Below are 16,249 nucleotides of genomic sequence, written 5' to 3' on the forward strand. Positions count from 1 at the left end.
TGTGTCGTTATTGTAAATAAAACAATAGTCCTCGACGGAGTGTAGTTTACCCTCCAGTCCAGGGGGTGGAGCTGTTTACCCACGTCACGTTGGCCGTCCACCCTACCCCGTGCAGAGAAGAAGAGGAGGAAGAAAACCCGGGTGGACGGAGGTAGCGGGATTGATTGGTTGGATTTAAGCCCTGAAGTTTGCCGGCGTGGTCCCGCGTCTCTTACATTGGTGCCCCCCCCTCCTCCTACGCTCCCGTGTAGCCTTCCCGCTTCTGCGCAGCTCGACCCGGCCGCAGCCATCCAGCCTGCCCCCTGTGTGTCTGATTGCCCCTTGTGAGCAGCATGTCTGAATACGGCGGTGTGCCGACGAACGGAGTCAATGCTGGGATGAAAAATGATGCTTTTGCCGACGCTGTACAACGAGCCAGACAGGTAACCAACGAGCGGGGCTTCTAACGAGGACGGCCCCGAGGAGCTAGTTAGCTGCCGGGACACAGCAGCTAGCTTAATCACCCGTGACGTTAGCCGTGCCGGACTCGCTAGCTAACGAGCTAGGTAGCTAACAGCAATGCTAGTTATTTGTCTAAAACTCCCGCCGGGTTGAGGGATACACTGAAAGGGGTTTGCAGGCCTGGGCCGAGCCGCGCTAACATTGTAGTTCACCATATCCTACAAACACATCGAATAGAGTCAGCAGGATGTTTTGAGCTAAGTTAAATGGAGCTAGCTCCTTAGGCTAAGTTAGCGAGGTTAGTTGTGAGGTTAACGGTAACCACATCATGAAGTTATGTCCTCCTCGTCTGTGAAACCTCGTTTTAGTAACGAATCACAATCAAAAGACAATGGATGCGAATGAATTTTGTCTTGCAGTTATGTTATCTGATTGTATTGTGGCGATTTCTGCCTACAACTGAACAAAAGAATTAGGTTATTTAGTGAGTAGTAGTTCAATACACAGTGGCTAATTCTTTATAGCTTGAGGCCAGAGTTGCACGTTTACACGTCTTTGTATGAAGTAAACGAGGTCATGGTTGCAACTTATCATTTTGTCTTGGTCTTATCGCGATTAATTCCTTAGTTTATTATGTGTTCAACATGGCTCGCACATTCAACAAAAGCCTTGGGCAGCAACTGATTTGTTTGAAGAGCAGCTTCGAACCCAAATATATTAAGTTCACCGCAACATAACAATGGAGGAAGACATTTAACAATCTGTAAAGACATCACACACTAGAAACTTGCACATTGAATCCCTACCCGCAAGAAGTATTGTATTTCCCTGTAGTTCAATTAAAGTACTTCTGAGATGTATGTAAAAAAAATAATACGACTGGTTACATTTTAAGTAGAAAAGATTTCATAACTTTTAATCCCTAGTATAAGTCAAGCTCCGAAAGTACTGGCTCTTACATATTCTGTGATACTTGGCACTACCCCCTTAGTTCTTACTCCTTCCATTTTTAGTTAAATCCTCCCTGCCTGATAAATACCCAATTACATGTTTTTAGTCCTAAAGCCTAGACAACCTGCTGACCCCATCAGTTAGTAATGGGTTTGAACTCCTTGATTAAGTTGATCTGGTGTGCCATTACAGCTGTTCTTTAGTTGCAATGATCACAATAAAGGTTAATGGTTTAAAGGCTCACTTACTGGTCATGGCGATGGTGAAAAACTTAAAACAAAGCATGCATCCCTGAAAGTCCTTGGTATTTTAGGTTGTGTTGCAAAGGCTTGATCCAGTCTTCCCCTCTTTGTAGATTGCAGCTAAGATCGGTGGAGACGGTGTCCCCTCAGGGAGCAACAACGGAGGAGCTGAGAGTTATCCATTCACACCACAAAAACGATCCTTGGAAGAAGCAGGTTAAAATTTAGCTCCAACAGGCACAAACGTCTGCATTTGTTTGTCAATTATGTTAGACTCACTTTTTCTTTCCCCTAGATGAACCCGATGCCAAGAAGGTAGCATCACAGAGTGAAAGAGATTCTTCATTGTGTAAGTTTGAATACCCACATTGATCCTATTACTAACTCGCTCGGCTCAGTATCCAACCACTCACCAGTTGTACTTCTCCTACAGCTATTGGCGCTCAGCTCGCTGCTCTGTCCCAACAAAGGTATAGTGCTTATTTAGTTTTTTCTTTTACATAAACACGTTTGTAGCATATGGTCATGACAGAATTTTTTATTATAAACTTTTATTATATTACAATATTTTTTTTCAACTTTCTTTAGTGTCAGGCCCTCTACAATGACTGAAGAGTGCAACGTGCCTGATGCCATGGTCGGCCTCAGTGAGTAAACTTTCATACTATTTCTAAACCATACAAACAATGTCCTCATGACTGTGTTACACATGTTCAAACTAAAATCTAAATGTGCTTGCTGTTGTCCCAAAAGTCATTGGTCGAGGAGGTGAACAGATCAACAAAATACAACAGGATTCTGGCTGCAAGGTCCAGATTGCTCATGGTGAGCTGTGCTTTTCCTGTATTTGCTGAATCAACATAATGGGTTTTCCCACTACTCTTGGATTGACATATCTTTTCATATTAATTCACAGACAGTGCAGGACTTTCCGAAAGAACTGTTTCTCTGACAGGGTCACCAGATGCCATACAGTAAGTTGGTGTTCATATTCATGTGTAAAATAATTTGTAATGCCAACCACTTCACTCAACTCTCATAGGCAGAGTTTGTTTTTTGTTCATGGTTGTTATGGGATGAAATAGCAGCTTCGGTCAAAGGTAATGACACTCTTAAACTTCTCCAGAGATTGAGGTATAATCTCACAAACTATGGAAGTTATAATGAAATGATCTGTCACTAACGTTAAGGTTGAAGTTGGAAATTGGCTAACATTTAATAACATTTGCAACTATATGGTGTTTAGTTGTGCAATGGCAAAGACTTACACAACTGGGACATTTCTTAGAGTTTGGCCTCAATTTCAAGACTTTCTCTTGATGGGGCAGTATAGAAGATACTGTTTACTAAGATTGCCAAAGTTAAACCATGACTGTAGTCCTTACTGCCGATAAATAGATATAAGATATGTGGAAGTCAGTGGAGGTTAAAAGCCGTAGAAGCTCCTGAGGGTACAAGAGTTGTCACCACAACATGCACAGCCAAACAATGAAATGTTTGTAACATCTAAGAATAATCATTAACATTAGTTGGAGTTGGTTAATAACTCCAGAGCTACACCCTCATCTTTAGGCAAGACTCAAAACAGACAGCCACAAGTTTGAGTGTGAACAAATGGGTAAAATATTCAAATTATCCCGTAACTAAACTACTCTCAAAGTTTCCCTTGATCTGACCATGCAGAACGAGGCATAAGTCAGCAGTTCTAATTGTTGCAGCTGTCCAAGAAATGGAATACTTTATCTGCAGTTGAAGCTGCTCACACTTCATATTTGAGTCAGAATATTGTGACCTATTCACTAAATTGCTTGTATTCCGTGTTGACTTGGACTTCTTTAATCACCATTGCCCTCTTTTAAACTTAATTTGCCTTCAGGAGAGCCAAGGCCCTCATAGATGACATAGTGTCCAGGGGTCACGAGTCGACCAATGGGCAGGCAGGTTCGATGCAGGAGATGATCATCCCTGCCGGCAAGGCTGGCCTCATCATAGGCAAAGGAGGAGAGACCATCAGACAGCTACAGGTGAGAATCAGAGGGCATCTTGTCTCTTTTGTACAAATGGTGAATAGTATTATTGTTAAAAGAGAGATTAAGTTACTTTGCCATGTGTCTATAATCAATGTAACCTACAAATTCCTAGGAGCGAGCTGGAGTTAAAATGATACTTATTCAAGATGGATCCCAGCCACCAAACGTAGACAAGCCGCTACGCATCATTGGAGACCCCTACAAAGTGCAGGTACGTTGTGGACCAAGGAGAAAGTTGTAGTAAAGAGGAAAATGCCTACTGTTTTGGTCATATCTTACTTTTCACCTTTTTTTTGTAGCAAGCAAAAGAGATGGTCAATGAGATTCTACGAGAGAGGGATCATGCTGGTTTTGGAGAGAGGAGTGAATACGGATCAAGGATGGGAGGCGGCGGTGGTGGTGGTGGCGGCGGTGGTGGTGGTGGCGGCGGTGGCGGAGGCGGTGGTGGTGGCGGCGGCGGAGGTGGTGGTGGCATCGAGGTACGTAATATTGCATATTAAAAGCTCAGTATAGTTAACATGGTTTCTATTATTAGACTCAGCAGGTTTGAGCAGTCATGACATTTTCTTTTTCGTAATTCTACAGATAGCGGTGCCCCGCCACTCTGTGGGAGTTGTGATTGGTCGAAATGGGGAGATGATAAAGAAGATCCAGGGCGATGCTGGAGTGAAGATACAGTTTAAACCAGGTGAACTTGCAAAACACTTTTGGAATATCAAACTGCATCATATTTCATTAAATGTCAAAAATATTAATGACCAATAATAGCTTTAATACTGCTTTAACTCTGCGGTAAAACAAAGACTATGTTTAAGGCAAAACTGTAGGAATCTCAATACTTGTGTCCATTCATTTTTATCATTCGTAGTATTTTATTTTTACCCTATCGTAACGATTCTTATTGTGCCATTATGTCTGTCGCTAGTTAGTGTTACAGCTGCTCTTAGTAGTTATGAAGAAATATGGTTCAATATCATTGAAAATTAACTGAAATGTTTTCAGAAATGCATATTTCGCGGTGGACTCTTCCACGCCTTAAACTTCACCCTTTTTGTTTTTCCATTATAAGCCCTCATTGATAAACTTGCATGTCCTTGTCGTTCCTTACAGATGATGGTACTGGTCCTGAAAAAATTGCCCATATTATGGGTCCGCCAGACCAGTGTCAGCACGCTGCATCGGTCATCACTGACCTGCTACAGAGCATCCGTGCCAGAGAGGAGGGTGGACAGGGGGTAGGTACAGAGACCATGATGTCTTCTAAGTGTTGCTCTTGATGTCTGTGTTAATGACAAAAGAATCCATTTCTGTTTCTTCCACAGGGCCCCCCAGGTCCTGGTGCAGGTATGCCGCCTGGTGGTCGAGGGCGGGGTAGAGGCCAGGGTAACTGGGGTCCTCCTGGTGGAGAGATGACCTTCTCTATTCCGGCTCACAAATGTGGGCTTGTCATTGGCAGAGGAGGGGAGAACGTCAAGTCTATCAACCAACAGACCGGTGCATTTGTTGAAATATCTCGTCAGCCCCCTCCAAACGGTGACCCAAACTTCAAATTGTTCATCATCCGAGGGTCCCCACAACAGATTGACCATGCGAAGCAGCTCATAGAAGAGAAGATAGAGGTTTGTTTAAGTTGCTCACATAGTAGATACAAAACACAAATCAAATAGCTGCACGAAGAATATGGCCACGTAACTGATTATTAAATTGGCTTCTTTTTTTCCCGCCAGGCTCCATTGTGTCCAGTGGGTGGTAGTCCTGGTCCCGGAGGCCCAGGGGGTCCGATGGGTCCCTATAACCCCAATCCATATAATGCAGGGCCCCCTGGAGGTGCTCCCCAGTAAGTAAAACCCACAAGCAGCTCTTTAATGCACCAGTGGTGGATTTTCTGTTATCTTAAATTGATATATTGAGGCAGTTTATGTTCTTAATCTGTCATGTCCCTCTCTGCAGTGGAGCTGCACCTGGTGGCCCCCAGTACTGTCCTCAGGGTTGGGGAAATAATTATCAGCAATGGCAAGCCCCAGGCCCACATGACCCAAGTCAGTAACACATTTTTTGCTCTTCCATTCACACCATTGTGTTACCATACATAAATACAAAAGCTTCTACCTTTTTGATTTATTTCATCTTTTATTTTTAGATAAAGCAGCAGCAGCAGACCCAAACGCAGCATGGGCAGCATACTATGCACAATATTATGGTCAGCAGCCAGGGGGTGCCATGCCAGGCCAGGCTCCAGGAGCTGCCCCAGCAGCAGCACCTGGAGACCAGAGCCAAGCAGCACAGGCCCCAGGAGGTCAGCCAGACTACACCAAGGCTTGGGAGGAGTACTACAAGAAGATGGGCATGGGTAAGTGAGATTTACTGAAACAGTTCTGTCAGAATGTGTTTTGTGTGACATTTGAGACGAGACTTAATATAAATATTGCCATTCCTTTAAGTGACATCCCTATTTTTAAATAGAGGGGCACTCACCTAGAGCACATACCTCCGTCAAGGCCCAACAGGTCCCTTGTGAAACCACATTTAAAACTCACTAGATCCATATTTTTATTTGGATCTGTACCCAAATATTTTCCCATATTTTTTATATTTCCTAACACTTAAGTATTGCATGTTACTTAGTATTGCTTACTGATGCCTATTTGTGACTCTTGCTTCTGTAATATTGCAAAATTCCCCAATGTGGGACTAATAAAGGATTATTTTATCTTAAATTTCACACAAATATTATTTTATGGTAATCTGTTTGGTAGTGTTGATGTAATCCTGATAATTAACCAACAGACAACAAACAAATGCAGACCAAAACACAAACGCCTTGGCAGAGGTACTTAATTATTATTCTGTAAAATAACATACTGTTTGTGTGGTATTTTTCCAGCTCAGCCAGCTGGAGGAGCAGCGGCAGTTGCTCCAGCTGCCGCCCCAGCAGCAGCGGCAGTGGCAGGAGGAGGAGCTGCAGCTGGAGGCCAGCAGGACTACAGTGCAGCCTGGGCTGAGTACTACAGACAGCAGGCTGCCTATTATGGACAGGGAGGGCAGGCACCTGGACAGCCAGGTGGTCCACAGCAGGGACAACAGGTACCATATGCATAATCAGTGTTAAAAATACATTTTGTAATTGTCAAGGTCAAGAGAGCCCAAACATTAACCTGCCTGAAATGTTCAATACCCATTTCATAGGACGATTTTCGAACTCAGCCTTCTTGTGTCTAGGATTCAATACCGTGACAGTCATTAAGGATGTTAATTTGGATTCCTCCCCCCCCCCCCTCATTTTCTCATTGATGGCAGACCCTTAACTGACAAGAATACTGTGTACAGCAAGATAAACAATGGAACATTAATATTTCACTCACCTACAGCACTTCTGTGAAAGGAGAAAAAGAGAATACAGCAGATTAATAGGCCTGCGTAAAAAATATTAAACTGGAATTCTAAGTATAAACAGAACGAAAACACCCATGAAATACGCCAGAACAAACAGCACAGTAACAAACACCTTCAAAAACGTGTCTACTGGTTTTTATTCAGAAATAACAACATATCACATGCTGTAGGATTATTGTGTGCTGTGTTTTCAACGCATTTCAACGTCCCATAATGAAGATCTGTAACATAAAGAGTAGATGTTGGTTTTAAAAACATTTCTTTTAATTGTCTTTGCCACACAGATTGACTTTTGACACTTTGGTAAAATTACAAGGTTAGATCACCATCCTGGCAGGGAGCAACCAGATTAATATCACTTTGTACAAGCAGAGAAATTAGCAGCCATTCGTTTTTGTTCAGTTCAGCAGCTGCAAACGTCTATTTTTAGCATGATTTGAGACCTGGTAAGTGATTATTGATTCTGCATAAAACTGTATTTATATTTCTTCTCAGAGCAATGATTGATTTAATCATATTCTTTCTGTGGTGTCTCCTGTCTTTTCAGGGCCAGTAAACAGTGGTTTGGTCCGTTGGACGGCTGCGATGGTTCTCTGGACTTGTTTGTTTTTCCTGTCAAGAGGTTTCCCTTTTGGATTTAATAAGACAAGACCATAGGTTACTCATCAACCCTGACATTTTTTATTTCGAACCTCCTCGTTTGTTTTTTAAAGTCAAATTTGAAGAAAGGAAAAAGGGAACTGATTTTGCCCATGCGTTGATCAAAGCACTACTTGGGACTATTAAATTTGCCCCTTCACCTCACCCACACCTTGTAATACATCTGATAGATTCTTTTTTCTTTTAATGTGAAATATTGAGCATTTTCTTGTAAACTAGCACAACAGCATCTCACATTTTACTGGTTTTCCCCTTCTATTTCTTGAGGGTAAAAACTGTCAAGCAGTATTTTGAATATATTCAAAAATTGTGTTTGTAGGAAAAAAACAGTTGCAAATTTTTGGTCATTTTTTTCTTTTCTTTTTTATTCTTGATACCTTTTTTTTTTTTTTTAACATTCCCAGTGTTTAAGTTGCAGGTGTATTTTTCCTGCCACGAAGATTTCTTATTTTAATTTTATTCGTTGTAATTATTTTCCTCACAGGGGTTGTGTGTGTCTGTATACAGTGTATGCTACTGAACAGAAAACGTGTGGCTGTAATAAGCACCAACTGTCCTACATGTGTATGTGGGTCAGTTGTGTGTGTGCATGTATGTGTTTGTGTGTTTGACTGCCCTCTGTTTAATTTCGACAACATTATTGTTGGAACATATTTTTTTTTCCTCTCCGGTAGAATTTGTTATTGTATTCTGTATTTTTTTTTTTTTGTTTTGTTATTTTTTACAACTTGTTTTTAAAAACTTAAAATAAAAACATTCAAATTGCAAGTGTTGTCTTCACCAGTAGTGTGTGTGTGTGTGTGTGTTGTTTCTCACTGTGGATGATCTACCTGCAGTGCATCAGATTGTGTAGTTTCATGGTGGGTTCCTGCTGCTGGAGGTGTCTCAGTGACGTCAGTGGGGTCTTTAGAGTGGTGGTCTCCTGCAGGATGTCACCTCTGTCGCGTCATACCTTTGTTTTGGTTTTGATGGATGTGTCCGCCGGCGAGTGAGGCTCGTCTCGTGCTGCCTGCGGACCAATCAGGACGCTGCCCCGCTGCAACGAGGGACAACAGTTTGGAAGGAGATGGCGCCCAGCTCGAAATCCGAGAAGGACGACGGCAAACAGAAGGCTCAAAGGAGACGCAAAGACCACGTCGTGAAGCTTCTCATGCGGGGGAAGGTGGGCCTGAGTGTGACCCCCGAGGATTGTGCTTTATAATGAGGGAGCACTGCGTTGGAAGCCGCCTGGTTCCCAGGAGCGGGCTAGCTAACGGCTAACTATCAGCTAAAGGCTAGAGGGTTGATGATTAGCTAATGCTGCAAACTATGAATACAGCGCGTGTCTCTGGTTTTAACGGCGTTCTTTGCCATTTGTCTTTAATTTGGCATCTTAAGCTAATGTAACTGGCACCGCAGTAGCATGCTAGCGATTAATGCCAATGCTAAATACCAGTTTTATGTTAACGTTACAGCTCAGTCGGTGTTAGCTTCTGCTAACCCGCAGCAGTAACTCAGTGAGTTAACCTCATAGACAGCCGATCTACTGTGTGTGTGTGTGTGCGCTCACTCTCATGATATACTCTGATATCCTACTGCCTGGAACGGAATGAAGCTGAATTCCCCTTGTTTAGCGTCTGCCCGGAACCACCACCTGTGAAAGAGCTCTTCCACGAATACAAGTGTTTTATCTTTGACCCACATTTCAGTGCTTCATGTTACATCATGTGTATCAATCTACATCTCCCTCTTCTCTCCTCTGCAGCTGTCAGGTCAGTTTTCTCAGCGCCTGTTCAGGAAGCTCCCGCCTCGAGTGTATGTCCCTCTGAAAAACATTGTCAGCGAGGAGTTCCTGAGAGCAGGGTCAGTGTGTACCTGTGTGTCTATTAAATGGGTTTGTTGTGATTCAGTACTCCACACACTGTATTGTATTACACCTTGTTAAGCCCTCAAGTCATTTCAAACAGCATGGGGTCATTGGTGTGTGAATCAGGCGTCTTCTGATTGCCAACAGGGATGCAGTGATATGACTTTACTTCTATCTCAGGTCAGGTTGTCTGATGATAGAGTTCAGATCTTCGACCAGTGCTGTCTTTTTCACTTATGTCTGCATTCATCACATTTTGAAACTGGGGTTTAACCAATTTTACAATGGCATTGACTAAAACCACTTTATTTACAATGGCCCTGTCCCATCACTGCACCTGATACACTTCAAGTGTTGACCATACTCTCTGCTTCCTCTGTCAGCTGAGAGTTGCATGCTTTTTCTGGTTAAATGTGGTTAAACATTAAACAAAAACTGGTTAAACAGTCAGCGCATTCACAAATTGCATGTGGACTGCGTGTACCCTAGCAAACATGGGTGGATGACGACATTTATGTTCCAAGGACTATAGCAGACTGCCGGGTTATGAAACTATGAATCTGCGTCTGAGGTCAGCATCAGCTGCAGTATTGATGCAGTGTATTGGATTCTCTTTACCGGCTAGGAACCAGTGCATGTACAGTTGGGATATATCATGTGTGATAAGTTGATAAAAGAATTAAATTTTTGTCACCTTTCCGGTTCCAGACACATCTTTCTTGGCTTCACCAAATGTGGCCGCTATGTTCTGTCCTACACCAGCGACTGCGGAGAAGATGATGACTTCTCTTTCTATTCCTACCATCTCTATTGGTGGGAGTTCAATTTGCATAGTAGGCTCAAACAGGTAATGGAATCCTCAGTGTGTTTTAGCCAGCAGTTTCATATCCAAACAAACAACTAAGGCAAATTCATTCCCATATCCTCCTGTGGGAATTGGAGCTAGTAGAGTGTGGATAATTCAGCTGAATATATGCTCATCTTGTCCGTTCCCTAACATCTGCTTTATGTCTTTAGGTCCATCATGTGCGTCTGTTTGCGGGCGAGGAAATCTACAGTGACCTCTACCTGACTGTGTGTGAGTGGCCAAATGACCACTCCAAAATTGTCATCTTTGGTTTCAAGTAAGTAATAAACACATCGATCACTAACCCCCCCCTAACCCTTTTCAGACTGAATTATGATGTTGCTGTGTGTAGTTAATGTTAAATATATTTGTGACCATGTGTGGTTCTCTCATTCAATAGTACACGCAGCTCAAGCTCTGTTCTGATGAACTTGATGATGAGTGATGAGAACAACAGAGATATTTATATCACCATCGCCTCCATGCCGCCTCCTAAACCTTGCTCTGTCTGCTGCCCAGTTCCCTCAGCCACTACCATACGCACAGGTAAAAATATACAAACGCACTCCACGAATGCACCTCGCTGCTTCCGTCTCTCTCATCTATCTTCTTGGTCTCTCTCCAGGGAGTGGCGAGTGTCTCGAACATGGCTACTTGATCAACAGCAGGTACCAGGTGGTGTATCCCTTCCCCACTTTCCAGCCAGCTTTCCAGCTGAAGAAGGACCAGGTTATTCTGTTGAACACGAGCTACTCTCTGGTGGCCTGCGGCATCTCGCTCTGCTCAGGTAACGCACACATACACACTAATTGGACTGTCTGTACATTCCTCTGTCCTTGTCTGTCTTCTACCTGTACGCAGACTATGCAGTATTGTCAACTGTCTAAGATGCACTACAAATTTACCTGGATAGGTCACAGGAAAATGGTCAGATTGGGTCATTGATCGATTGGTCCGTCCGCCTGTGTAGGGAAATTGTTGCTGCAATAACAAACACCTACAGGTACATTGGACCTTCAGTAGCTCTGGTTAGACAGAGGTGGACATTTGGTCCACACGAGCTAGACAATCCTTACTTTTGCTCATTTTTGGTTGTGTTTTGTTAATAGAGGGGGTCAATAACGTTGTCCAGATGTTCTGCATTTGCATGTCAGCATCTCATCGTATGTCTCCTGCAGGTAAGGAGGGTCAGTCATCACAGATCCTCTACACCAAGAGAGCAGCATTGTCAAGTCAAACCTCCTCATCTCCGTCCTCCACCTCCTTGGCCTCTCCTTCGTCACTACCTCAGGGATCTCCCGAAAGTTGTCTGACACCTAGCAGGCCTGCTCCGATCCCTTCGTCTCCGAGCCAGTCGCAGGCAGCAGCGAGAGCCCGGGAGTTTGCAGCTGACCTCTTCAGGAGGGCGCAGGGAGGAGGAGGAGGAGGAGCAGGGCCGAAGGAAGCTGAGGGCCAACAAGAGAGGAAAACTGATGAAGGTGAAAAAGAGACAGCGCCGACACCAGGAGAAAAAGGGTTAACTGGAGAGAGGAGGAGAGAGAGGAGGGAGGAGGAGAGACGGACTAGTTTACCACAAGCATCAACATCCACTGGGCACCACAGTTTTAATCAGTGCCCGGAACAAGTGATGTCTCCTGAATCCTCTTCCTCATCACCTTCATCTCCTCCAACCCCGTCCTCATCCCAGGAGGTCGGACCCTGTGAGCCTGGATATGTGAACTACTCACACCTACACTACTGCCTCCACCAGCCAGGGGCAGCAGAGCAGAATACAGGAGGTGACACAGAGAGTGAGTGATTAAACACTGGCCTCTTTAAGGTCATGTCGGAAGGTGCTGACTGGCTCTTTCCCCTCTGCTTGTCTCTAGGTTATGAAGATGATAAGGTTCAGCTGCCTTTCACAGTGACTGATCTGAAAGGGCGGAACCTGCAGCTGGTCACTGGGCCACACAATGGACAGGTGGGTGTCGGTGCCAGTGTATCATGTGGCTATGAAACTTAAATCCCTACAGTCAATAATCATCTTAAGGCCTTTCGACATCAGGCTAGATGTTGCGCCAATCATAGCATCTAAATGTGGTTAACTTTATTCCAGTATTAGATACTATTGCAAATCCAGTTGTCCTTTGTTGATATTTTACTGAAAGGTAGTCACGCAATCAACTACTTTTCCATAACCCTCAATTATTTCTTGATTAATCACGTGCTATTTCAGAAGATAATAGAAAAGTCAGCTTTTAAAGGGATAGTTCACCCAGAAATGAAAATCCACTCATCTACTTACCACTACATCAATGGAGGGTTGGGTGAAGTGTTTGAGTCCACAAAACAGTTCTGGAGTCTCAGGGGTAAACAGTGTAGCAGCAGAATCCAATACAATTGAAGTAACTAGAGACCGAAGCTTCATACATGTTCATGTTTTCCCTCTTGCAGAGTGTGTGTGTTGAGCAGCTGACTCTCGACTTTGAGTATCTGATCAATGAGGTGATCAGGAACGATGCTGCCTGGGCCACACAGTTCTGTTCCTTCAGTGACTATGATGTGGTGATATTAGAGGTTAGTACACAAACATACGGTACTGTCAGCCTTAATCCCATCATGAGTAACTTCACAGAGATGTACACATTTTCCAACTTGTTTCACATTCTATATTCAGTCAATGGTTTTTAGCTTTCATGGTTCTGGTCTGAAAAAGTGAATTAAACAATGGTAGACAGGACATTTTGCAAAATGAGGTGTGTGCTTGTGTATCAGGTGTGTCCAGAGACCAACACTGTGATGATAAACATTGGTCTGCTGTTGCTGGCGTTCTCCAACTCGGATGAGGAGCACTGCAGGTATATGTTGCCCTCTCTGCTGCCCAGCCTCCTGTTTATTTGCTGTCTCTTCATCGTTGTTTTCAGCAACAATCATCATCAAGTCTGTTTGCCATTGTTTCTGTTCCCAGGCCCAACACCTACCATTCCAACCTGCAGGTGAGCTGGAACTTAAACACAGGGGTGTGTTGCACTGTGGGTGTTGGAGACCTGACAGAGGTTAAAGGTCAAACCAGGTGAGAAACATTTGGCACCTGCTTTCCCACACTTTTCTGTCTGTCTCCCAGTTTGTAGTTAAATCTGTTGCTTTTTGTCACAGTGGGAGTGTGTGGAGCTCTTACAGGAAGTCCTGTGTGAACACAGTGATGAAGTGGCTGGTTCCTGAGAGCACCTCTCGCTACATCAATCGCATGACCAACGAAGCTCTACACAAAGGTGAGTTAGACACACAGTCACACACACAAGTCCTTTTCAGACCTGGGTCTGACAGACCTGATCACAAGTGGGCAACTTTATGTTCACACCTGACACTGAAATGTGTCTCCTCTATATGCAAATAAACATGTTTGTCATTTTTGTTCACAAAGACCAAGTGATGTTGTTTTTAGCCAGTTCGCTCATACAGATGCTTCCGTTGTTAATGTGTTTGTGTGTCGGTGTTAGGAGAAAGGGAGAGAGCTAGGAGCAGCTGAGTGAATCAATGCATGTAGTTTCTAATGAAACTATATTTTACTAATTTGAAAAACACATATAAAATCAGTAGGTGGGGGTCCATGTTGATATTGTAGTGGGGACCACAAATAAAGCTATGTAGGAAACACTGAGAAGTGTAAAAAGACTTTGGATACTAGCACAAAATGCAGACTGCACACCTAGAGAGCTGTCCACCCTTTGCTCTGTCACACATGCTGTTCCCAAAGCTTTTTTGTCTTTGTTACCAGAAAATGTTTAAATCAAAAAAAGTTTGAAAGTTTCCTAGTAAAGTGCCAGTGAGCCAATACCAGGATCCTGAAATTGAAGCTAGATCAACTTCAGTCAATATTTATATAATGAGGGCTGGGCAATAAAACCATATCAAAAGCTATCGCAATGTAATTTTCCTCAATAGCAATAAAACAAAGGTATAATATATATATTGATTTATTTCCTATGCATTGTTTAAGCACACTGAGGAAGTGTAACACATACTTGTTTAACCTCAGATTTGTAAATGTTTTGGTCTTCGTGAAGTATTAAAAATAAATGATAATATGATATTTATCACAGTAATTATCGATATTATGAAAACATTTTCTTGATATATATTTCGGCCATAGTTACAATTTATACCGTTTTTCCTATCATGTAACATGTAAAAATGTCTGCTGTGAAAAAGGCCCAGCCAGCCAGTGTGGATGCGATCTACAATTTTTTGTTCAATTTGTGTGTTAATGTAGTTTAGTGAGAATTCTAATCTCGCTCGTCTGCTTTCTTGTAGGCTCGTCTCTGCAGGTGTTGGCGGACAGCGACAGATGTACCTGGATTGTATTATGAAGAAAGAAGAGGGTCAGAAGTGTCATAGCAACAGAAACAAATGTCGACATGGCCTATATGTCAGTATGCAACCCGACCTTACTCTGAGAGAAACTGCACACATGTTAAGTCACAGTGCTTTGGTAACTTGTAGTTAAAACACGTGTCAAATGGAAGCGGAACCAGGAACACTGTAGATAAAATACTGTAAAGCTGAAGTTCTTTTTATTTGAGGTGATCCGTGTTTAATTTTGCAGCTTTCTCTATTCTTTTCTAATTGTGTACTTTATTATTGCAAGCACCAAAACCAAGAGCTGGACTGAACAAAGTTTTTGTTTTTAGTTTTAGTTTTTTTACATAAAGACGTACTGTTGTTCAAATGTTTTTTTTATGTGTCTAAAACTGAGCGTATGCAACCTTATAAGGAGATCTGTGTGTGTGTGTGTGTGTCTGTGTGTCTGTGTGTCTGTGTCTGTGTGTGTGTGAGAGAGAGCATATTTAGTGTTTCTGTTACATCTGACAGAATCTACATTGAATTGAATTCAGAAGCTGGACCAGTTCAGACTTGCTATGTTCATTCATAAGACTGCAGTATTTAAAATTACACAAATTAAAACCAGGTCACCTGACTCTAAACTCTTCTTTTTTTTTTTAAACCTCTGTCATGGAAGTAGAGGTTTTGTTGGAGTCACCTGCTCAGTTGTTCCACATTACGCTGTGTGATGGAAGGCATGGAAGTAAGACAATTTTTTGTTGGAATATTTTGTTAAAATAAAATGTTGAAAAGATTTGTTGTAGGTGGTTTGTTTTTATGTCAAAAGCTGCAGTTGAGTAGCTGATTTTCTGTTTGTCATTCCACCTGTTAAAGACTGTTTACTTGTCACCATGGATCATTCAAACTCCAGGTTCAAAGTGCATTGTGGTGCTTGCTTGCCAGTCTCGTTTTTCAAAACTGATACAACTGCTTATATTACACAGTGGTGTTTTGGGATTTCACATAGGTTGGAATTCTATGAGGTATTGAGGGTCTAATGAATGTAGTGTTGCATTATGGGAGATGTAGGAGCCAATGGTTTAGGAGCTTGATCCACACTAAATGTCAAGATTATCACTATCTCTACTGCTTACATTTTTACGGTTATTATTTAAGTTGTCGCAACTTTATGGGGATACAATACTACAACTCTGGTGTAGGTGATGTAGTTGAGCAAAGACAAGTGTTCCCATGAAGAATGTAAACAAGCGCACTGCGTTCACCTGAAAAAAAAACAACATCTGCTTTGTTTTTCTGAACTAATGAGTCTACTTCAAAATCCACCTTTTAGCATGGGTTACGGTGTAGTTCGATCCAGTTTTATTCTGGTTTGGATTTATATTGTGTCTTTAAGCAATATCTATGTCATCTCTATTAGATTGTCGGCATTTCACAGACACCTCAGGACTTTGGGACCGTTCAGACAGAAATAAAATGGATCATGTGCTATCTCAATTCCGAAAACTGAGAAGAATGT

At 42.6% G+C, this 16,249-nt stretch overlaps 2 protein-coding genes across 6 annotated transcripts; both read left to right on the forward strand.

The window, feature by feature from the left end:
* The first annotated feature begins 120 nt into the window (after positions 1 to 120).
* On the forward strand, positions 121 to 8,240 carry khsrp (KH-type splicing regulatory protein). 4 transcript variants are annotated; one of them, XM_034597101.1, is made up of 19 exons: positions 121 to 422; positions 1,748 to 1,850; positions 1,930 to 1,983; positions 2,068 to 2,104; positions 2,223 to 2,281; positions 2,388 to 2,459; positions 2,551 to 2,608; positions 3,511 to 3,658; positions 3,777 to 3,875; positions 3,964 to 4,084; positions 4,127 to 4,143; positions 4,250 to 4,352; positions 4,775 to 4,899; positions 4,987 to 5,283; positions 5,392 to 5,501; positions 5,615 to 5,703; positions 5,805 to 6,014; positions 6,549 to 6,748; positions 7,605 to 8,240. In XM_034597101.1, exons 1-19 carry the CDS (start codon positions 333 to 335, stop codon positions 7,611 to 7,613), a joined length of 2,001 nt encoding a protein of 666 aa, XP_034452992.1. In that variant the 5' UTR covers positions 121 to 332; the 3' UTR covers positions 7,614 to 8,240. The 4 variants fall into 4 exon arrangements, with proteins under 4 accessions (XP_034452992.1, XP_034452993.1, XP_034452991.1 ...); XM_034597102.1 differs by having other exon boundaries at positions 3,964 to 4,066; XM_034597100.1 differs by having other exon boundaries at positions 3,964 to 4,143.
* Positions 8,241 to 8,657: 417 nt separating this feature from the next.
* dcaf15 (DDB1 and CUL4 associated factor 15) lies at positions 8,658 to 15,527 on the forward strand. Of its 2 annotated transcripts, none has more exons than XM_034597106.1 (13): positions 8,658 to 8,879; positions 9,462 to 9,559; positions 10,272 to 10,410; positions 10,581 to 10,687; positions 10,811 to 10,956; positions 11,036 to 11,197; positions 11,589 to 12,188; positions 12,279 to 12,370; positions 12,844 to 12,966; positions 13,165 to 13,247; positions 13,358 to 13,462; positions 13,546 to 13,661; positions 14,704 to 15,527. In XM_034597106.1, the coding sequence occupies exons 1-13, from the start codon at positions 8,784 to 8,786 to the stop codon at positions 14,757 to 14,759; spliced, it is 1,923 nt and encodes a 640-aa protein (XP_034452997.1). In that variant the 5' UTR covers positions 8,658 to 8,783; the 3' UTR covers positions 14,760 to 15,527. The 2 variants fall into 2 exon arrangements, with proteins under 2 accessions (XP_034452997.1, XP_034452996.1); XM_034597105.1 differs by having other exon boundaries at positions 8,694 to 8,879; positions 11,589 to 12,200.
* Positions 15,528 to 16,249: the final 722 nt, after the last annotated feature.

The sequence above is a fragment of the Hippoglossus hippoglossus genome, chromosome 1 (genome assembly GCF_009819705.1).
Source record: "Hippoglossus hippoglossus isolate fHipHip1 chromosome 1, fHipHip1.pri, whole genome shotgun sequence".
In the NCBI taxonomy this organism is placed as follows: Eukaryota; Metazoa; Chordata; class Actinopteri; order Pleuronectiformes; family Pleuronectidae; genus Hippoglossus; species Hippoglossus hippoglossus.